The sequence below is a fragment of the Lonchura striata genome, chromosome 2, assembly GCF_050655825.1.
Source record: "Lonchura striata isolate lonStrDom1 chromosome 2, ASM5065582v1, whole genome shotgun sequence".
Taxonomy (NCBI): Eukaryota; Metazoa; Chordata; class Aves; order Passeriformes; family Estrildidae; genus Lonchura; species Lonchura striata.
Genome location: NC_140704.1, coordinates 148,928,566 through 148,952,164, shown reverse-complemented (window position 1 = coordinate 148,952,164; position 23,599 = coordinate 148,928,566). Strand labels below are relative to the sequence as shown.

The following is a 23,599-nucleotide window of genomic DNA, read 5'->3' as shown; positions in this document are numbered from 1 at the left end:
TGTTCATTGAACAGGATATAAATATAAGAACTAGGAATGTTACATGTTTTTTCTTCTATCTTGGTGAAACCTTTGGAAGCCTGGATACATAGCAGACAGCACTAAGAGCTCATGTGCTGTCAAAGGGCTCAAGCAGCAAACAAAACCTTATTAGTTGTTTTGCTAAATCATTTCAGTACTGCACAAGAAATTTGTGTCCTACTGGGCAACCTTGATTTTACTTTCTGTGAGGTCTCATGGACATGTGTGTGATACACTGTCAACTGCAGGCTGTCTGTTGCCAAATGATACCAGAAATAAATTAATAGCCTAACCCAAAATACCTTCAGAGTCATTAGAGATATCCTATGATTTTCCTTATGCTTCCAAAACTATTGTGTATCCCACCTTCTTCTTAAAAAAGATAGATGTCCCAAGGATGGCATGTTCTAAGCTTTAATGAACATATTCTTTGCATTATCACTTTTGTGTACTCTTCTTTATCCAAATAGTCTTCAAATAATTTCAGGGGATCATGAATATAGCATGTGCATGACTTCATGTGAACATACTCAATGCATACTCTTGATTCCCTTCTTAATTGTTCTTCCTTCCTATTTTAGACTTCTTTAGTTTTCTCCAGAATGCCAAACCAGGCTCTGTCTCCTATCAGCAGCTCATGAGAGGATGAATAAGAAAAAAGGACAAGACAGATATGACTTTTAACAAATCTGAGCCTCATCAATGAGGGAGGGGCTTCTGAGTGTTTTAATGTATGTCCTTTTCTGGCTGGTGGTACTAGAATATGCTGGCATTTGTGTAGTTGCAAGAAATAAAGACCAAGTGTATTTGTCTTGGTTTTGCAGCTTTTATTGATACTTTTTTTTTTTTTCAAATTACAGTCTCTTTTCATTTAAAACAATAGCTGTAGTGCTTTTTTTGTGCCATATTAATACATTTTCTTGACAACTACTTTATTGAAAGGTCTAATTGACTTGAGAAAGTTAATTAAAGAATTGAGAAAGTTAACTAAAGGAAGGGTTGTTCATCTGGTGTGAGATGGATGTGTGGATTCATAATTGTGTGGCAAAGCCACCCCACAGCCCTGTGATTCCCTATCGGCTGTAAGACACCTCATCCCCCAGGGGCTGGCTCTCCAGAGAGGTAACTTCACTTGGAGTTTCACCAGGCTCTCCACCACTTGCACTTCCTGAAAAGACAATACAATTAAGATTAAAATTGGTGTCATATAGTTGTGGCAGCAAGCTACAAGGCACATATTTTGTCAATCACTCCTGAAAACCTTTCATGCAGCTATAAATGTTCAGGAAACTGTTTTTTTCAGTTGGCAATCCATTTGCAAAATGCTTTAGAGTAATGGTAGACCACCTCATGGTAATTAAGTATTGTCCTTTAAATAACTGCCATTGGAATACATAATAGTTTTTTCTCCACTCATGCAAGGCTTCATTTTCTATTATCTCCTGAAAATTCCCTGCCAGGTAGGAAGTGTGGGCAACATTAATTTTTTGTCTGTCTGTTATACAAAAAAGCCCCAAACACCCACCTCCAACAAATTTCTTTGTTATCTTTTAACTTCTATGATTTCAGTCTTCAACCCTATTTCAGTGATGCAGTTGCCTCAACACCACCAAGTTATATCAAGAAAGTGTACTGAGAGTATTTATTTAATTCTCATAGCCAGTGTTCCCATTGCTGCACAGATGTCTTTTAGACTAAAGGAATGTTTTCTATTTGAGATTCCTAAATAAGAAGGTGTGACTAGAAAGGATAAAAGATGAATGTTAACCATGACATTCCTGATTCAGTTTTGATTCAAGTCTGAGCTCTGAACACTCTTACTTTGTCTGGACTCTTGTTTGGTTACATAAGGCATCCCAGAGCTCATGGAGAAGGCTTCAGCTTTGCTTGAATTTTCTACAGATAAAGTCCAACCTGGCTAACTTGGGCATGGAAAATATGCCTAAAAGTCAAAATTTAGGCACGTGAGTTAGGCAGACATGATTTCACTGTGAGACACTAAAGGCATCCCTTTCTCCCCAGCTGCAAGACTGCTTACAGAGGCACTTGCTTTAAGAGGATTGGTTCTGTTTAGAAACCAGCTAGAGTAAGAGATGCAGACTGGATCCAGCCCCACCTGTTTGGGATGCAAACAAAGGGACTCACTGTCAGGCACACACAGTCCACCACACTACGTAACGGGAATGTTAGCATCCAGACATCTGTCTGAATATATATAAACATTCTGGAGCTCCCGTTTTTAACTGAATTTCTAACTGAATTTCAAGTTATTAACACATTCCCTGGAAAAAGCCATCCACAGCTCCCTTTTTCCACGATTGCCACTCTTCTTGTTTCTCAGTTTGATGTTTCCCATGGAAACCGTCATAATTCAAAATATAAAGCACATCTTTGAAATGCAGCCATGGGAACTCCAAACCTCTTTAAGCACCATCACTTTCATAATTCCCCAAGCAAACTGCTCCCCAAAATGCCAACTTTACAACTGGTCTCAAACAAAACTGCAAGAGATTGTTAGTTCATTGGCAGTGAAACAGACCTCAAGTTCCCTCCATAGTTTGTAATAGCACTGCCAGCAAACATTATGATGAATCATTACATTTATTACATGGATTTTTAAAAATTATCTTCAAATACAACAGCATACATTCCAATTATGTGCCAGGGACAAATGATACATTCTGTCATTAAATATTTTGGTCTGATCACAAAATAAAACACTAACTTGGACAATTTTTTTACTAAATGGAAAGAAAATTAGAGGTAACAGTTAAGATAAACAGATTCTATATCCAGCATTGAATGACCTAAAAGATATCTCAGATTTTTAATATGAGAGGTTTTATTCCAGAACCTGAAATTTATGAGTTTAGCTTAAACCACAGCAAGGAATAGTTCATTTTTCTGTTGGACAGAAATATTGAGCTTTGAGCCTTTAGTCATCCCTGATTTGACATTTCCAAATCAAGACATTTCCCATCACAGTATACAAAGGATTGAGAAAAATTTTTAAATGCCAGTTCCAGCTATATTTTATGATCATTGGTTTGTTCTGTTCTTCTCCATTTTATTGAAATATATTGGGGATTTTTTTGCTTATAGATTCCAGATGGTATATGAAGCTGGAAAAATATTGATTTCAGGGAAAAGATGAGATTAACAAAAGAGGATTCATCACAGCTAGTTGAGATTGCATCATAGTATATCCTGTACACCTTTGTACTTAGATGTGAAGACTGGAATGTTTTGTTATCCATGCTTTTCGCTGGCACACTTGTAAATTCCATCTGCTTGGCATGAGGCCACAAATTGCATCTCAGAACAACAATCCAAGAAACTACCATGAACTTTTATAATTTTTGAAAGGCAGGGTAGCTGACAGACAAATTAATCCCCCTCAAGAAAGAGTACAAAGTACAATATCCAAAAATATTGCAACATTGCAATTTGCAGCACTGTTCTCTCAAATCTGTGTTCAGCATATGCCAAGGTCCCACAGGACAGCCTGACAGCACTCCAGGAACAGAGGCTGGAGCAACACAGGTTCAGTGCTTCAGATCTGAAGGGAGATACAGCAAACTACCTCAGGTGCAAGGACACACATCAATGAGGTAAAAACATGATGTATAGGGATTCAATTCCTGCAGAATCAAATTTTTGAGAGCAATGCAAGTGATGAACTTGTAGACTGACACTGCCTTGGCATGAATTTCAGCACAACATCTTCTCAAAAATAAATTAAGGGTGGTCAGCCAACACCATCTGACTTTTTTGCAGTCTTTCTAACCGAACTGATAAACATTATGAATCTTTTTTCATGAGGACCTGGGCTCAGATTTTTATTAAGAGACACACAAGATGTATCTCTGTAAGTTAACATCCCAGACTAAGGGGTCTGTAGCAGAAAAGGGTTTGATGTGATGCCTATTTAAATGGTATTAAAAAGTTTAGCATTCAAGAGAGAGAACAAATTAAAAATTACTATCAAAGCAAAGTGTGAAGCCAACATTGATGTGAGATGGAATTTAGCAGAAATCAGCTGTGTAACTGCATTACCATGGTGCTGAGGCCAAGCAAATACTGGCTTAAAGAGCCAGCTGGGTGTACTCAGTTCTGCTTGAAGAATAACATGCACTTTTGACATGTACTTTTTAAACATTTTCTTGACAATCCATGCTCCATAAATTTCACACTTTATGGCTTATTTTCAAGAATTTTACTCAACTTTGTGAACTCTTCAAGTATGTTTTTATCTCACTCTCTGTATTTTTATGTTTAACATGCAAGTATTTGGCTTTGGCCATGGACAAGAGAAGGATATTGAACTAAACAGATCATTGGACTAACACATACATTAATTTTGTGTTACTATGACAGTTCAGATAGTTTTAAATCTTGTCTATGTCAAAAACAATAGGCCCTGGTGGATATTTTCCCACTTTTGGGGGAATTTCCATAGCTAGGAATAGTCTCTGTCCGTGGTGCTTGGACAGCAGGCATTCTACTAGAATTGTGACTTCAGCCCAGTCTGGCATCACACAGCCACAGTGCTGTGAGATGAGGTCCAAAAAGATCTAGAAGGTTTTGCCAGGACTGTTTAAACATCAGAATAAAGCTGTGAAAATTAGCAATATCTCAATCAGCACAAAGTCATAGGAGAGATCAAAGTATCCCCTCTGAACTTGAAAGACATTGAGGGATACCAGGAAATTGATGAAAAGGCTGACAACAAAATCTTGACTCCACTTTGGAAGAAAGACCATGAGTAAAGACTGAGGTTGTCTATTGAATGAGAGAATTCACGCTCTGTGTTTGCATCAGAGCCACCAGTTTGATGGTTCTGAGACATTTAATTTTGTGTCACTCAAACATCAGCCTCAGCCCATCTGAGGTCTCATGTCAGGAACAGATAGCCTGGGTAGCTTGGAGTCTTGGAAAGTACATTTTGTTCTCAGAAATTCAACAGCCCCCAAAGCAGATCAATCCTGAGCTGTATTCACTGTGAAGAGGAATCCTTAGGACATAAGAAACACATGCAAAACTTGCAGGCCTCCAAGAACAATTCAAAACATCTCTGCCTGCCAAAAAGGGATGGTTTTGTTTGCTTGGCTTGAGGCTATCCATATTTATTTACAAGATACACAGATATGAAGGGGAGTTTATTTACTAGAATAAATTCAGGACAGGCAGCAGATTGAAATCTAAACAGAGTTGGTTTTACTGTCCTAAGCAGTAAGAAAAAATTAAAGGGCTCTCATAGCTGCATTAAAATTTATGGCAAATATAAAAGGACACATGCAAGAGGCATAATCACCACAGCTATAAAAAAAGTCGAATAAACTAATCTAGTGAGAAGTCAAAGCATGCAGGAACCATAATAAGATTTAAGGCCTCAGCTAAAATTTTACAGAGGATGAAAATGATTTGTGCTCCTCCTAATCCATAGGAGTCTCAAAATTCTCATGTTGGTGTTTCTATTATACAGAAGAGGTCTATATACACAGCCTTCCAGTTTACCCAGTCTATATTGTGACTGTAAATAGGGAGGAAGCTCTCTATATGGCTTTGTCACATCTTCTACCACCATAATAAGGATATTTCTCTAGCGAGTTAAACTCCAGGACAATTAAGCTTTATTACACATTATCTGCTATAAATTAAATTTGTTTAGTGTTACATTGTTAACTATATACCCTGGACATTGCAAGATATTTAATTTGCAAAAAGTGCTTTTCCACAGTGACATAACAGCACTATAGTCAGACAAAAACATTTAGCAGAGAATTTAGGGTTTATCTAATATCAGAAAACAGTCTTCTCACCTGTGGATGCTTTCAGTCTTCTTATATAATCAGACCAAAAGGAACAGTCTGCTTTTTTCAGTCCTTTAAGAGTCGGCAGAGAAACAGTGAATTCCTTGTAGTTATCTCCATCATCACTTGACAGATACATAGGCCAGGCAGGCATCACCCCCAGCATTCTTCTTGAGAAACTGTGCTGGTAGTTTGGATTTCTAAGGGAGTGGAAGACATTATCAGTAGAAAAGAATGGCATGAACAGTAAAATGATAAGATTGGCTAGGTCAGGGAAATGTGTAACCAGTCCCTCTGACCAGCAGGGTTCAAATTCAGTCCAGATTGGTGAATCATTCATGATGCCTCATCTGACAGTACCTTTTTAGTCTGGTTCACTTCCTAAGGAACAGAACCTGTACAGACACAGGCTTATGAACACCCTCAACAGCCCTCAATCCCAGCCCAACCCAAGATACTGCAAAAAGCACACTAAGATAGTGTTCCCACCATGCCTACACTAGGTTTCCAGAGATACTCCTCATTCTCAAGCATGGCCACAGCACAGTAGCACAGAATGAGGTTCACAGAGTAATTGGTAAAGGATGCACTGTGTCTTGTTGTGCTTTCCCTTTTCTTATGGGAAAAAGATTTAAGCATTGGGGTCCTAGAACTGAGCTCTGGAGACAACACCAAGGCCTTTGAATCTGCATGTACTTTAGTAGAATTTGCAGCTGGTCAATGGAGATAAAATGTCTATTCCTCCTAGCTAAGTCACATACTCTAAACCTTTGGTGGCTGCTCTGGTTGGTAACGTGGCCATGACTTTCCAGCAGTGTGGACGAAATCCCACTGTAGGCTTACAAATTGCAGAGGAAATGGAGAATGATTGAGGGCCTGGACTGATGACACTCCCTCTACTTCTCACCATCTCCCCAGTCACAGCAATTCTTAAATATCTCACACTTACCCAGAGTTTATGAAATTGGAGATATACTGCATAATTTGCAAGGAAAGGCCCTTTTCTTCATCAGTAAATTGTTCTTCATACTTTGGGTAAAAGGGCATACCAAACGCATATTGAACATCCAACAGGAACTCCTGACCTGAGCTAAACCAAATATTTATAGAAAGGTAATTAAAACCATCATTTATTTATTTGTGGAAGAAAGGGAAATAAATTACTTCAGAGAATAAAGCAATGTTGTAAATAATTAATTAGAGTGCGGTGAGCTGTGGGACTTCTCCAATCTAAAACATAAATGAAGAGCAAGCAATAACAAGAAGAATTTTCCATTATGTTAGCGTAGGGTCCTTAACATTTGTTACAAAAGGAAATCGTGGAAGGTGTTAGGGCGCATTTTCTAAATTAACTGGGCGTATAAGAGAAAGTGATAGAGGGAGAAAGTCACTTGGCTGTTCCTTAAATGCCTCTTAAGTTTTGGACAGATTTTCACTAAAATTAAATTCAGAAAGTGGAAGCAAGTGGTGACATGGACTCTGGCAGCCACAACAGAAGGTTAATTATGGCTTATTTCACAGACTTGGAATATAATTCTGGCCTTTCTTAACAGCAACTAGAGTTTTTCCATTGACTTCATTGTGGCCAGGATTCTGGATAAGAAAAGATGAAACAGGAGATGTTTATGAAGATTTCTGTTAGACATAGTTTTAATCTAATTTCTCTTTTGGCTGGGTGGTTTTGGTTCATACACTCTGCTCATCCCAAGTTTTATATGGCAGACAAGTCAAAACAGCTTGAAATAATCCCCTAGATAAGATGTACAAAAGAACAACTGCTGTGTAGTTCCACGTAATACTTATAACTTATTATAAGGAATATTTCAACATTTCAGAGACAAGACGGGCCAGGTAAAACTTGCAGGATCTAATTGCAAATGTTACACACCTCAACATTGTCAAGTCTTGCAGAAAAACAGTGGCCAACTTCTACTAATAAAATTATAACTAAACTATGTTCTACACACAGCTTTGAATCACAGCTCAGAGGAAGATATTTCTGGCCTGATCCAATTGTATTTTCCATATCCCCATATTTGAACAAAGGTCTTATTGACTTGGTGTAATGCTGCATGAAGGCAGACAGCATCAGGGGACCTGGGACAAGGAACAGATGTCTGGGAGGCAAGAATAAACAAATCCCAGATCCACTTTTGACTCTGCATTTGTCAAAAGGTAGCACAACTGAAACTATTTTATCTTGGACATGATATGCAGCAGCGCTGGTGTGACCCTGATACTGCCTCCAATGGAACAAGCAGTGTTCCACCACCACTATGGGCACCTGGTCTAAAAGTAAGATGAGTGCTTTACATTTTATGAGTGGTGGCACCAAAGCCTCTATTTTGAAAAGCACACAGCCCTCTAAATGAAATACATCTTGGGTTGTGTTTTCCTTAGTCTTATCATAATATCTCAGTAATACTTTGCATCTGGAAAGTGAATTATTCCCAGATTATTCACCAAAATAATGTAGAACTGAAACAACATTAAAGCATATTTTTCTTCTCCAAATATTTATAGAAGGATTAAGCAAGATCATAGTTTAATAATTTTGCCTTAAAAATAATTTACTTGGCCCAGTACCTAACAGCAATTTCTAGTGTCAGTATTGCAGGAAAGGTACGATATACTTAAGGAGGCAATTTTCTTGGCAAAGAAGAGTCACTTTTGATTAGATTAGAGGACATGAAATTAATTGAGGTGCAATGAAGAGACAAATCTACCCATTTAGGGGCTGCATAGTAGAGGTGTACTTAGCTGTGAAGCTAAAACAAATAAGCTGGGACTGCGGGTTTCCCTCTAAATTAGATTTTGTTCTTAGCTCTCATGTTTCCAGAGGTGAAAACTGTTAAAGTCACAGTCCAGACTTAAAATTCAGCAATCTCATAAATAGAGAATTTATTTGATTTGAAATTATTTGTATGACTGTACTCGATTTGATACAGAGGCATAAAGTGGTACAAACCCCTACAATTTCACAGGCTGCTTTCAGTATTTCTGGTTGATGAGAAAAAAAATATGAGAATGAGAAAAAAACCTGCTAAGCTTAAGAGGGAAAAGAGGCACATGCATAAATGCACACAAGAGCAAGAAAGACAACTGGGAAACATCTAGATGGCAGCTGGATGGGAAATATCAGGAGAACACTTCTGCCTCCCTCCTCAAACTCTGATCATAAAATCATAGAATCACAGAATCATAGAATAGCAGAACCATGGAATGGTTCAGGTCAGAGGGGGCCAGAGGGAAGTGCAAAATGCCCAGAAGTACCCAAACAAGGATTTTGGAGTCTTGTAGGAGCTCTGAGCATACTTAAGGTAACACCAGGTGGTGACACTGTTTTTACTGGAAAAGTGGAGTGAAAGAAAGGAGAGATAAATAAGTATTTGTAGCATTGCTGTTGTACACTGCCAGCTCTGAAGGGAAGTTTTTATTTCCTGAGCTGCTCCAAACTGCACTCCCAGGATACCAAGCATGTGCTCAACAGCAGCAGCTCTAAATGAGGATATGAAGTCCCCACAACTGTTGGACTTCAGAGGACAATTTGACAGAAGGGAGGACTGCAGAGACAAGGGCAAAATGAGTTTTTAAGGAAATAAATTAGCAACTAACTTTCTCTACAGAAGTCCCTTTTCAAGGAACAGATCTGTTATTTTAAAGACAGCAGTGAATGTAATTATGTGTAAGGATGAAATCCTGGCTTTGGTGACTTTACAGGAGCAGTACTTTGTGCAAAGGTGGCTCTTCAGATCTTCTCTGTATAGCTTTGTTTTTTAAGATGTCAATATTTTAAAAAACAGATTCACAGCTCTTTTCATTTGTCAGACCAGTAAAGTAAGCCATGAGGAAGATAGAAGCCAGATCCTATGACTTTGTTAACACTAAAATGAGATCTCCCTGGGGAATTCTTACTTCACCTCAGAAGTGAAGTGCTGCTGGAGTCCAGTTTACAAAAAAATAGATGGTAAAATCAGAAACTCTGTGACATTCATAACCAACGATTTAACAGCAGGCCCTGAAATATCATTTGCTGGGATTTTTTATTTTCCCGTGCCAAGCCATTTAATTGGGAAGGTATAGGTCCTGAGAAAATTTTCCTTAAACCAAAGATGGATTTTCCATTTAAATTTCCAAGTAGGAAAGACAGAAAGAGATTACTCAGCCATCAGATACTTCACTTCTCCCTCTACAGAGCTGTGGCTACTTTCACATACAAAGGACAGTTTCAACAGGGAAAATTAAAAGATGAATAAAACAGAATTTAGAACAAAACCACCCTGGTTATGGTTGATTTGGTTTAAATTCTGGTTCCAAATCAAACAGAGCATAGATATAAGCCCCCATGTCCAAGAGATGAAGTTAAAATTTTTATCACAAGATTTTGGAACAGAAAAAAACCAAGCCAAATCAACAACTAACAAATAAAACCAGACAAAAACCCACCAAACCAAACTGCCTCACGACCACCACCCCAATTCAGAAATCCTCAAAAACTTTGTTTGCAAAATGGAATTGTCATTACTGGCAATCAATAATCAGGGCAGTCAGAACAGAAGAATATGATCTGGCAGATTACCATGCTATGTTAGGACTGAATGTACAACTCAGAGCTGAGGCTGCAGGGACCTCACAGTGTGATCCATAGCAAATGTGGACATAGATCTCATTTTGAACCTTGTCCTTGTTCTAGGTCTGGCTAATTATTTCATACTGGAAACTCATTTTAATGATTAATGACTTACTCTAACCTAATATTTCTCCTTTTCCTTTCATTTAAAAATAGTCCTTACTCTCTGTTCCAACTAGTATCAATTTATCTCAAAGCATTTTGAGTCATAGCTTCTATTCTTAGTTGCCTTAATGTAGTTTTTGGTTCCTTTTTAAACCTCCACACAGAGAGAGAAGCCAACGTAAATTACCTCAAAATTCTAATGATATCCTATATGATACCAAAACACCAAACTTCCCACTGCTATTCAATCATTTAAATTTTAAAATAACAAGATAGATATAACTATCTAGAGTTCAGCTAGAATTACCAGTGATCACCTGAGAAATGCAGAACAAACATTGTACTCAAACTCATGTCAGTCACCAAATAAAGCAGATGTTGGCAATCTGTGACAGGTTGCTGAGATAAGAAAATCATTTGTCCTTTAATGTAAACTTTTGTGAGAGTAACTGCTCATTCTAACAATTCTGTGAAAGATGTTGTGTTACAGAAGAGATCATGGCTTTCAGTTCCCAGCCTCACAATCAAGGCCCTGTTCACTATCCCATTTGCAAGGACATGCCTATCACTGGGCAGGTAAAAATCCCCACCTCTTCAGTGTCACTTGGCTCTGCTGAGAACGGGTTATTTACATGCTGAGTGATTTGAACAGTACAGATGAAACCCAGAATCATAGGTTGCTCATAAATCTCCTGCTGATTTGAGTTGAAATAGGATTTCATAACCACTCTGTCCCAGGAGAAGAGGATATGATTTAAATAAAATGGGCTACTGCCTGTGTGCCCTTCTGCCCCCATTCTGTTTTTATTTTCAGTAAATGCATTTAAAATTATTTTTTGTAAGAACTGTTGAAAATATTAAATATGCTTAAATGTGCAATTAAAATTGCACCCATCTGCATTATCTTCACATTAATACCAGCAGATTTTTCCAGAGTATATTTGCATATGCAGTATCCTGAAAAGCCATTGTCCCATCCATGTCATGTGAGAGGAGCAGCCTGCCAACCCTGCACTTTGCTTGAACTGAAATGTTCATTTGTATGCCAAGAAAAAATAATTTTAAAATTATATACAGTCACATATTTTATGAAAGGAAATGGTATGTGATTGCAGGGAGAAAAAACTAATCAAAGGATAGCTGGATATTTATAGAAGTTCAGTGAGCCAATATGAGGCCTGGTGTGACCTCTGCAGTTCTAGGGATGCATTTGGCTCATTGTGTCTCCTCTCATCCTGAACTCCTGCCAAACAAATGGGGGAAATGATGTGAAAAACAGATGAACATTTTGCTTTCTTCTTTTCAGGAAAATCAGGACATATGGAAAAAGCTTAACTCCTAACAGGATTAAACTGCCAAGTTTATCCACCTTTGTACCAAAAAAGCCCTATAGATACATGTGATTTGCAAAAATATTATAGAGTTTGCTGTGCTTTTCCACTTGAATTACTCCCAACACACACAATGTTCCACTTTGCATTATAGCTGTGCCAATTAAAGAAAATAAAACTGAAATAGCAGATAGTAAATTCAAAACTCACACTAATTGAAATAAAATATCATAGATCTTAAGGCAGGAAGAAAGGAAGTACATTTATCAACTTGTCAGAACTCTTAAAGAACACAGATTACACAAATCTGCCAGGGAATTGCTGTATTTAAGATCTAGCAATTGGCATGCTGACACTTGATTGGACTTTTGGGAGACAGAAATTCATTTGTTTGTTCTGAATGGCTACTCTTCAGCTGAATGAATGGATGAATTTCCAGAAAAAGGTGATGTGTACATCCAAATACCCTAGATCACCAAGGAGAACATGGTGCTCAATATGCACTGACTTAGTGCTTATCTTGTAGATTACATTTGATGGGAACTGCCATCACAGCATATGGAGCTCCAAAATTGCTTTGTCATATTTCCTGAGTCTTTCAGCTGAATTTTGGCTCATTTAAAGATTTTTCTGCTTCTTCTGAGCGGACTACTTTGCCTTTGCAGACTTATTACTAATTTACAAGACCTGGAAAAATCTACTGAATTACAAAGGCCTCTAAACTACTTCACAGGAAGAAAAAACAAATTGTCCAGACCCCAAGGCTTTAGAAGCAGAGGAACTTTGCAAAGAGTTGAGAATGGCATGATGTGGCTGTATCACTGGGACGGTGTTTTCATAGCTGCAGCTGGCACAAAGTAGTAGAAAAGGCCAAAGGAATGAGAAGCACTTCCAAAACAACAATTTTTAGGAGATGGCTGGGAGTAGAGACTGGGATATAGAGCACAATGACAAGCTGTTGTTGCAGCAGGTGGACATAGGCCATTGTGGTGCTTGCCCAGCTATGGAACAATATGCATCTTGTCACCACCCCACTGGTAATTTATTTGCCTACTAGTTTTAGATCATTTATTTGAAGGCCAGAGGCAATCTCCTGTCTGCCAGCACAGCATTCAGTTTGACCAAAATGTGTCCCCAACCTGTGGGGTGCTGGTTTGATGGAGGAACAGCTACAGATGGGAGGACAGCATCAAGGGGACAGCAAGTAATGGATGGATTAAAGGACAGGGATAGGATATAATTGCTGTGGAATGAAAAGAGTAGAAAAATCTCCTTTAATTGAAGAGCTATTAAGTATAGCCAGAATTCCTGCCGCATCCATAATAAATAGAAACCAAGAATACTCCACATAGTTGAATGGGTTTATACACAAACATTTTTTGTTTTATCAGTCAGGAGTTCTCGCCCTCAGTTACAGGAATCTTAAGAAGTGTCACTGAAACCCAGCCAACTATGTGAGCCTTGGCACACAGCAGCCTTTTAATAACTCACACTAATATACACCAGAGTCAGGAGGTAAAGACAACCCCAACCAAAATTACTCCAAAAAGGCAGCAGCTCATTAGCCTTGGGTGAATTTGTCCCATGCAAAATCAAGAAATTTTTTATGATGATTATTATGGTGATGTTAATGACTAGAGGATAAAGCCTCATTAAGTCTCCGTTTGATGCTTTTCCATCCTGCTGCTGATGATGCTCAGCCCCCCTCATTGGGCACAGCACTGAATTTTAAGCACCATCTTTAAGACAGAAAATTTAGCATCACAATGTGACTTGGAAACTGTGCTGGCATGGCAAGAAGTGCTTCTTCAATAGAATACATAAAAATCACCCAGAAACCTCTTGAAGAGTTAACAAGGCAAATCTTTGTACAGTTAATAATATTATCCTTGTCAAAACATACTTCTCCTATCACACATTTCTTTACCATACCTAAAGCTATCCTCCAGTTCTCCTCGCTAATCCTAGGCAGTGCTGAGCAGTCACATTCCTCCTACATTGTTTAGAATAAATGTTTACTCCAAGGCCTAAGTGTTCCCAAAGAGAGAGTGAGAAAATGGCAGCTGGGTCATGTATATATTTTTACCACAGATTATTAATGTGGGAGTTGGTTCCTCATTCAAATGGGAACTGAAGACTAAAGCAGACATGGTGTCATGCCAAGCTCAGGAGAATGCTACCACGTGGAAGGAGATATTATTTTGCTCTCTGCAGGATCCATTCGTCTATACAAAAACTGTCAGTTCATGGTTTTATGTGATTTTCCACATATGTCATAGACATCAACTTAGAGCAAGCTTTTTAACCCTACCCTTGTTTTAACCCTACCCTTTACACAAGCTTGAATGTGTGTGTGTATGTGTATACACTTTAGAAACATCCAGCTGAGAGACAAATTTTGGCTAATTTACTTTTACTGGCAAAAATTCCTCCCTGCTTAATAATTTTTTGTCTACTTTGCATCATTGTGGTTGAGTCAGTCTTTACTAGCTGACTTCTCCCTCTGTCTTGTTTATCTTGCTGTTAGTTATTAAGTGAAACAAGAGGAAATACCAGTACTTTTTTCATCCCTGCATTTTTAGTCTCTTTTCTGTTACATTTTGGGAGACACATAAAGTAGGAGAGAGGTGACAAAGTAGAAATTGAAGAATGTGTTGCTACACGGTGCCTTATCTAATTAGTGAATGTCTATTTTCTCAGACAGAATATTTTGTCTAAGAATAAATAGTCTTCCACTGTTTTAATTACATAAACATTATTTTAATGTACTTTTTCCAATATTCCTTTGAGGTAGCCATTAGCAATTATCATAGATTATATATAATTATATTATCATTATGATACAGATTGCAAACACAAAGAGAGAAGGTTCCATCTCCTGTGTAAACTGACTTCTTAGGAATATTTTAGACACCAAAGTAAAAAACCCTCATTATTTTATCTTTTATGTTACCCTATGGACATAACACTAAAAAAATTCCCATTTTTACTTGTTGAGAAATCATTATTCTATCAAAAGCCTATGAGTGATCAGGAATGTCTAATGAGGTTTTCCTCCAGCTACAAAAATGAGGGCATCTGATTTAGTGTGTGCACTCACAGAATAACCTGTACATGACTACCATGTGCAAATCATACTTTGCATTCATTAACACAAAGAAATGGCTCCAACAGGGTTCTGCTATTCAGACCTTTAACAGAATGTTTGCAGGGTTCAGTTCTCACTTCTGCTGAGCAAGGTCACAGCCACAAGTCCTGCCTTCCAGCCTAAGGTGTAGGTTATATGGGAGAGTACATGCCTCTGCTCCCCCCACCCCCAGGAGTCACAGTTTTCAAAGAACAACTTGAGAACTGTCAGGACTCTATTCCAGTGGTCACAGAAGTCTCTTGGAAGCTGGGGGCATGGTTGCCAGATCTTTCCCCAAGATTAGTCTATATATTCTATGAAGGCTGTTTCATGGATATCACTGGTTTTAGTCTGCTAAGATAAATCACTGATAATATTCCCAAGAACTGTTTTGTTGGTTCTCGATTCTTGAAGGTTTTCCATTTTTAGAAGTCAAAGACACTCTCATTTGAAGCCCCTTCCCTCAACAGCACCACAGCACTGGCATGAGTGGGGCTGCAATGCACCTGCATTGAATGGAGGGGGGAATGCTCTGGAGAGGGTGACATGGCAAAGTGGGATGAAGAATAAAGGAAGATTCATTTAGGAATGAATGAATGAATGATTGAATGAATGACAATATTTAAATAAAATACTTGTAGTGTATTTAGCAGAGGACCTAGTATGGGGTCCCTTGGGAAAACAAGGGTATCACTTCACAAATAGACATGTTGTAGTGACAAATAAAATTCTTTCATACACAGACAAGCTGAATTCTGCAACTTCTGTTAAGTGCTTGCTTTTCAAGCTTTTTTCTTCAGCATTTATATTAATGGCACTTAGGGATAAATAAAGACTAAAGGAGTAAGAATACCATGCAGCATACCAAGTTGGGCCATTTCTCCTTGCAAGTAACCTAAAGCAGTTGAGCCTCTGCCTCATGTTCCCGCAAGTTTCAGACAGCATCCTGGCTTTGTTTGTTCTTATAAAAAAGCAAACCAATAACTTTTGCACTAAATTTAAAGTAATTAACCTAGAACACCAGTGTCAACATAAATATGATTAAAATGTGTAGCTACATGCTATGAAAACTATTGCTGCAAAGAAGAGCTTGAGGAGAGCTAAATAACATCAGCACAAAAGAAATCTTAAATAGGGCTTGATAGAAGAGAAAATTCTTATCAATTCAAAATCACTGCCTCAAAGCCAGTGAGTCTGAGCTCTATAACTACTATTTAATCTACTTACAAATAAGATCTAATTGTAGATGGCTGGGTCACTATCATTCTCCAAAGCAAGAAAAAAACTTGCTGGCTCATTTGAGAACACATCTCTTCTTTTTGTGTGGCTGGATTTTTGGCATACTGTAGCTCAGCCCTGTTTGGAGCCTTGTAAAAATCCCTTATCTGAGCCTATCAGTAGCCAAATGGAACACTGAGAACATTCCCACTGGAGCTGTCAGAGAAACAACGGCTCCCTGAGGATTAACCTCTCAGTTAAAAAGAAAGCAAGCCTGTGTTACCACAGCATAATGGCCTTCATCTGTAACCTAGATCTGGGCTGGCTTCTTTCAAATGCTTTTTCACTATATTATCAGGAAGGGAAAAAACCCGGGCAGTTTGCAGGGACCTTCACAGGATCAAATGGTGCCAGTAGGAACCCACCATCCCTCCCCTGAGCCCTTTTGGAGGAAGCTTGAGAACAAGGAAAAGGTCTCAAAAAGCCTTCCAGGAGAGAGGTGAGGGGCAGTCCAGGGGGCTGGGAACAAGCAGGGCTTCCTCATAAAGAAGCAGTATGAGGATAAGCATCCCTGTGTGTGGATTCAGGGAACAGAAGGGGCCACTGTCACTGCAGTTTCTGGTCACTAAGCCTTTGAGAGGAGGAGTCACTCTGGGGAGTCACAGGGCAGCCCAAAGTGCTGACCACTGCCTGCAAACATCCCCCTCTTCCTGACTTCTGCAAAGGGCTGGGTCTAAAATAAAGCCAGGGAAGGTCACCTTAAAGGCCTCTGTCTACCAGATTGTTCTGTGCCCAACAAGACATTGCATCTCCCACAGCCACTTAGGCCTTTCTGCCTAAAATATAATACAGCTTGTCCTGCTGACAATCTATCAAGTAAGCTTCTAAAATGAAGGATGACACAGAGTCTGAGTCCCCAGCGCTTGTATGCAAAAATATTTTTCTTCCCATAAGACAGTCTGTCAGCAGAACACCAGTCTTAGTGCCAGTACAGGAAGGAATAAATCCCTGAGCTCATCCACACTAAAGGCCAGTCAGTACAACTGGAATACAACTGCACTGACCTCAGAAAAGGGCAGTGTTGAATTAATGCTGAGTAATTAGAAAACGATACCACATTTATCTTGAGAGCCATGGACTCCTGATGACTTGGACCAAATTCTGATTCTTTGTGGGACATTTATCAGATGCAGAGTAGGAAAGGCTAGCTTTGGAACTGGTCAGGGTAGGCAAGTTGGAAAGGGGAAACTCAATTTAGATATCTAATGGGAAGTGCCTCAGTTCAGAAAAAGCATTCCTGTATAGTTAAAGAATTTATTAGAGACCAATCCCTCCTTTGCTCATCTGAACTGTTTATTTGATGTACCTACATCTATTCATCATGCCCAAGCAGACAGCTCTGGTTTTACAAACTCTAAATCCAATAAAATCCATCTCCTTACCTGCTCTGTGAGGAGCTCTCAGGTACATGGTACATGAAGACATTTCCTTGAGAGGCAGCAGCCCAGTAATTCGCCATGTTTATGATGGGACATGTGATAAACTGGTCACTGATAAAAAAGGAGGAGCAGAGAACAGACACAGCTGAGTAAAGGAAAAAAGGGAAGAACACCCACAAGCAACAGATCTCTATCTCAATAGTTTACTTCAATTTTCCAAACCAGCTCATATCTGTCTTCAAATCAACTGAAGGAAACCACATTCACTCTCTACAAGACTAGTACTACTTAGAATTCACTATAAGGGCTGTTTTATGGAGTGTTGAACAATGATAGTAAACCAACCAGATCTGACACATAAGAAATATTCTGACAAACAAACCCCAATCCCACTTTATTCTAGGTTATGAGGGCTCATGGTTATAGTAGTTTAAAGTTCTTTCTGGCACCACTAGGTTGTGATGGCATCTAATAAAAGTTCTTATGTATTTCTTAGTTTAAGGATCAATAATATAATTTCTGAATTTGTATGAGTGATTTCTTGGGTAGAGTTCCCAAACCTGGAAGAGGTAAGAGACCACTTTTGAAGATAACCTGCAGGGCTTATCAATATGGAATTCCTGTTGCAATATGTATGGGAGAGGAAGATTAACCAATAATAGTGCAATGAGGAGGTCTAGTGGTCAATTTAACACCAGGTGTAAAAGGCACAAGTGAAGCAAATGTATCCAAACCTTCCTGCCTTCCTTTGCCCCAAGAAGGGGGGCTGGAAGGTGGGGTGAGCAGTAGGTGGAAGAAAATGAGTGGTTCAAGAGGGACAGGTAGAAGAGAAGAGACCTTACTGCAATATAATTCACCGTGATTCCTCAAGGCAATATTATATATACATGCACCCCCACTCCCTGTTCTTCTGTGCCTGAGGACTCAGCACGTGCTTTGGGTGTTTATATACCTTTACCTAGGTGAGTGCACACAAACATAGCTGCTGAGGAAGTAAAAGGTTTCAATTCTCAGTTTAGTGAATCTGAAACAGCAGCTTCTTCTTGAGACTTGGTAAGTTAATAAAAAAAAAAAAGACTGGTGCAAAAACGAACAGCATCAGAGAAGCATGAAAACAATTTGCTATTTTTAACTAGTATGGTTATGAAAGACACTGTTTGGGTAGCTATCTTGGTTCAGCAGAGTTTATTTTAAGCTCATCTTTGAGGCCACAAGCTTTGGGCTGACTGACCACAGGGCTCTTTGACAGTTATGGTTGACAACACCCAAATGAAACAAAAATTACTGCTCTTCACATGCCTACCAGCATGGGGCTTTAGAAAAGCAGATGGTTTTTGAAAACCAGGAGTCTGGGGAGAGCAATAGCTCTCAAGAAATGCTTTGAGCTACATTTCACCATTTAAAATGGATTCTCAATTGGTTTTGTGGGTGGGAAAAAAGTCAGCTATTCTGAGGAAGTAGAGAAAAAACCTAAACACATAGTAACTACAAAAACGAAACTACTGCCTCTTACAAGCATAGAATGCCAGAGTTAAAAAAAAAAAAAAAAAAAAAAAGAATGAGAAAGAAAATTAAACTAATTTTACACTTGGGAAAAAAATACCATAAAATTGCAGCTAAAACAAATTTAAAAGTAGAATTATTTTAAAACCACAAAATAGGCACACTGTATGTAGTTTATAACAACCACTTATGTTGCTTTATCACACTTGGTAATTCTCTTAAAACTTTAGCAGTTAATTCCTTACATAAAACTTTTCTTAGCTTACACATCTATGCTGGTAGTAAGTTTTTGTTAAAACGAAACAAAACTAAGGAGAAATAACCCAAAACCAAACCAACCAACCAAACATCAAAAAACCTAGAACCAATCCGCTGTTTTCTCCACCATGTATGGGATGCTGATATAGGTGACTCTCATTCTGTACCTACTGTTTCACCTCACTTTCTGCTGTAGCTGGAGTAATTTCCAAAGTGTTTGAAGCAAAGCATTATCATCAGATGCCCTGGTCTCACTACTCATCCTTTTGCTTGGCCAGGAAAAAGCCATTCACTTCATTCCTTAGCCAAGGTACTTGCCTCATATAGTAAAGGAGCAGGTAATCCCTACACCCAGGAGGCTGCCAAGCCTGAGGAGCTGCTGGTGTATCCCATTCCTGCTGGAAATGTGTTGTGTATCCCGTTCCTGCTGGAAATGTGTGGTGTGCCAGCCCTTGCAGCTTTGCAAAAGTCAATGTTTGCACCACACTGAGCCCTGGGCTGAATGCCAGTGATCAAATGTGACAGCCCTGTGTTATAACAGCTCCTTTTAGAGGGTTCTCTGGATGGGAAGAATGGTTAATATGTAAGTCCTACAGTGGTTTATTATAGCTTAAAACCTCACTGATCTAAAGGATTTCTCCCCAGGGGTAACAGTGGTGATAGGAGACTGAAGACAAGTTCTGGCTTTGATGCCCATGAAGCACAGTGCTTCTACATGTACTGCAGGCAATGGCCCCAGTGTCGTGCTGATGGGAGGCCCATCCCTGGGACAGGCTACAAAGGAGGACAAATGTGGCAAGATGTGTGAGTTGATAAATGGCACAAAGCTCATCCCACAACCCTCAGGCTTGTTTCCTGCATGACCTTGGTGCACCAGCACACCTGGACCACCCAGAAGCTGCTGTCTTCTTTTTGAATCAGATGTTTCGCAGAGAATCTTGGCTCCTGTTCCTCTCTTGCTCCCTAAGGCTCTCCCAGAGCAATGTTCTGCAGCTCTGATAGAAGAATAAAAGGAAAATCCTGTCTCTGAGGTGCTGTGGAGAGGCTCACAGTGGGACAGAAAACACTGAGTGTGCAGATACCAGCAGCCTGTAGCTATGATGGCTCAGTTCAGAACACAGGTGGGACATCTTGGACAGGCCCATTAGGATTCATGTCACCAGTTTATAAGCTACATCCCATTAAAAAAGTAAAGAGCATTCACAATGAATCTGCTCATAAAGCAGAGACAGGAATAGGGAAATAATTTTTTTGATTAATTTCTGGAAAATTAGTTTCACTTACAAATCCAGTCCCTGAATTTGCTCAGAGGCAGAAAATAGGAAGTTTTCAACTTCCACCTCCCAAAGGTCCATGCAATGTTTCAATGCAAAGGATGGGAGGGCATTTACTGCAGGCAAGTTCCTCATTCCTCTGCTGACATGCATGAGGTGCTGGAGCCTGTCCAGAGCAGGGCAGTGGAGTGGGGAAGGGGCTGGAGCAGAAGACTGATGAGGAGCAGCTGAAGGAGCTGGGGGTGTTTAGCCTAGAGAAAAAAAGGCTCAAGGGGAACTTTATTGCTCTTTACAACTGCCTGAAAGAAGGCTGTAGTGAGGTGAGGATTAGTTTCTTCTCCTAAGTAACAAGCAAGAGGAAATGGCTTCAAGTCATGCCTGACATTGTGAATAAATGTGTTTTGCAGGCTTCATAATTTAAAAAAAAATATTGTAATTGCTGAAATCAAAGTTTTCAAATTTGACCATCAAGGAAAAGTATCTGACTATATAATTAGGGGACTGGGAATAAAAGGCAGACTATTCTACTGTCAAAGGGATGAGACAACTCAAGGAACTGTTGATACACAGCAACCCAGACATCTATGACATGAAAATGCAAAAAGAAGTATTAGTAGTCTGAACTCAATATCCAGTTCTAGAATGACATGTCAAACTTTTCACAAGGCATAAAAATCAGTTCCATTTCTGTTTACCAATGACATTGGAAACCTCGCAGAAAATGAAATAATATTCCCCATTTTCTGTTCATTTGCATAAGAATTTCTCAAGTTTTTCATAATAGAAATATTCATTTTAGATAAGCAAAACAAGCTTTGCTCAACTCCAATCACACAGTTGTACTAGGATGGCTTTCTTACCGGGTGGCATTTTCCAACGCCCTGGAAAAGGATGAATAATCATCAGTTGAGTGTTCTAGGGAGTAATACCACGTAGCTGCATCTTCAATTAATGAGTTGGACTCTTCTCCTCCTAATGAATTTTGCAGAGCCTGATAAAAGGCTGTTTTGCTGTTGGCTCTTCCTTGACTTTCTTCAAATTTCTGAGAAAAAAGTGCATACATGGAATTCAGAAACAAAATCAAAATATAATTTTTTTTAGGAACAATGTAGGCTCAGATCTCCCTCTGCTGGAACAAGTCCTCTCTGCTGTAATCTCTCATTCCTAGAGGATTGAGTAGAGGACAGTCCTACTTTTGCTTTCCCAAAACTGTCACCAATGAGAAATATTGGTTTCCTCTGGACACACTATAGTACAGAAACCCTGATCTAGTAGGTCCAAATCATAGGTACCAAGCTGTGCCAGTGGAGCTCTAATAGTACAGAAATCTTGCTGGCTCTCACAGAAGGGGTTCCCAGGGACAATCCTCCACTGCGTATGTGCCCAGGGCTGCCTTTCTGATGATCTCCAGGAAGGAAAACTAGAGGAGAGAGAGGGATTTACTGTTCTTTTATTTTGAAAATTGCAGGGAGAAACATGTTGTGTGGGCCATTGCATGGGCTGTGTCACTCTTCCTCTTCTGAGAACACCCACAAAGGAACATGACTGCTCCAAGTTCCAAATTTAGGTCCTGTCTGGAATAATATCTGCCTTAGACCTGGAAGAAAAATTCTGTTCCTTCAAATTCCAATGCAAGGAACAGCCATGATTTTCAAACTTCATAATCCTTAGGGCCTTTCAGAGAAACCAACAGGGAAATGCCCTTTTTCCTGAGAACTGTGACCTTTCCTAACATAAAGGCATGTTCCCCAGAGCAAAGCACCCATGTCACAGTGACCACCTTCTATGCCAAACTGTGTATTCCAAACATATTTTTACCAAAGCTAAAGACTGCTGGAATTTTTCAACACCTCTTTCTTTGAGTAAGTTTTCATGTTATCAATTGAAACTTTTGACTTTAAAAAAAAAAAAATCAATTTCAGAAACAAAATAACTTGATGAAAAAATGAAAGCCTACACTGAACTTTTCTGTGCATCAAGTCCTTTTTCTAAAGAGGGCATTATACAGGTGCATATTGGTTGAAACTTGGATAAGAACTCCAGAGAAAAAGATTTAACAAACCATCTCTATTCTTTTGAGCAGTCAGTCTGATGCAAACTAGGCCAGTGTCTGCCCAGTTTAGTTACTGTAGATGCTTTACTTAATATATTATTTTGATGGCCCACAGCTGGTTTTCATCATGCTGCTAGAAGGTCTTTCCACAACCCTCTACAGAAAGTACAGATGGAATTATACCTTTTCAGTAGATTCACAGAAATTAAAGGTGGAAAATAAGTCCCTCTGTGCTGAAGTTAAGTCCTTAGTATTCTAACACTCTGTGCATTTAGAATAAGTGATTTTAAGGGATTTGAAAACTCTACCAAGTATCCCAAGGTCCAAGAAAATCTTGTCAATTTGCCTTGTATTTTTAACAGATTCTTTTTTTGCTGGATTTTAGCCCATGCAATGTGAAAGAGTCATGTGGTGCCAGCTTTAGTAATATAGCTGTATTCCAAAAAAATGAGGAGCTCACTCCTGACAATTCATGTGCACAAATGCCACATATGAAACTGCACAGCACTCTTGCCTGCAAAATCATTCATCTTAAAACTAGTAAGGACATGCATATTCTTCTGCAGGAAATAGAAATGCTCACTGAAGACCTGACTGCAAGTTCACTGAATTCAAAAGCAATTTTTCCATCGCAGCTTTGGCACATATCAGTTCAGGTTCCTACTAAGCAGCAGAAGCATTGCTTTGTTTAGTTAAGAATCTCTCATTTGAAGACTGGGGTTAGCAGGTGTGGATAAGAAAAAACACTTTTATGTAGCAGAGCAAAGTCCAGTCTCTTGTGTATAAATCAACCCATACAAGCAACTTTCATATAGTGCTTTCATTTT

At 39.0% G+C, this 23,599-nt stretch overlaps 1 protein-coding gene across 2 annotated transcripts in view; it reads right to left on the bottom strand.

Moving 5' to 3' along the window:
- Positions 1–827: 827 nt before the first annotated feature.
- TG (thyroglobulin) overlaps positions 828–23,599 on the bottom strand; it is a 148,540-nt gene continuing 125,768 nt past the window's right edge. For both annotated transcript variants that reach the window (XM_077781935.2, XM_085573965.1), the window contains 5 exons: positions 21,580–21,761; positions 17,688–17,795; positions 6,784–6,924; positions 5,844–6,034; positions 828–1,189 (listed from right to left, as the gene is read on the bottom strand). In XM_077781935.2, coding sequence (XP_077638061.2) covers positions 1,095–1,189; positions 5,844–6,034; positions 6,784–6,924; positions 17,688–17,795; positions 21,580–21,761 — 717 coding nt within the window. In that variant the 3' untranslated portion in view covers positions 828–1,094. The remainder of the gene's footprint in view (positions 1,190–5,843; positions 6,035–6,783; positions 6,925–17,687; positions 17,796–21,579; positions 21,762–23,599) is intronic.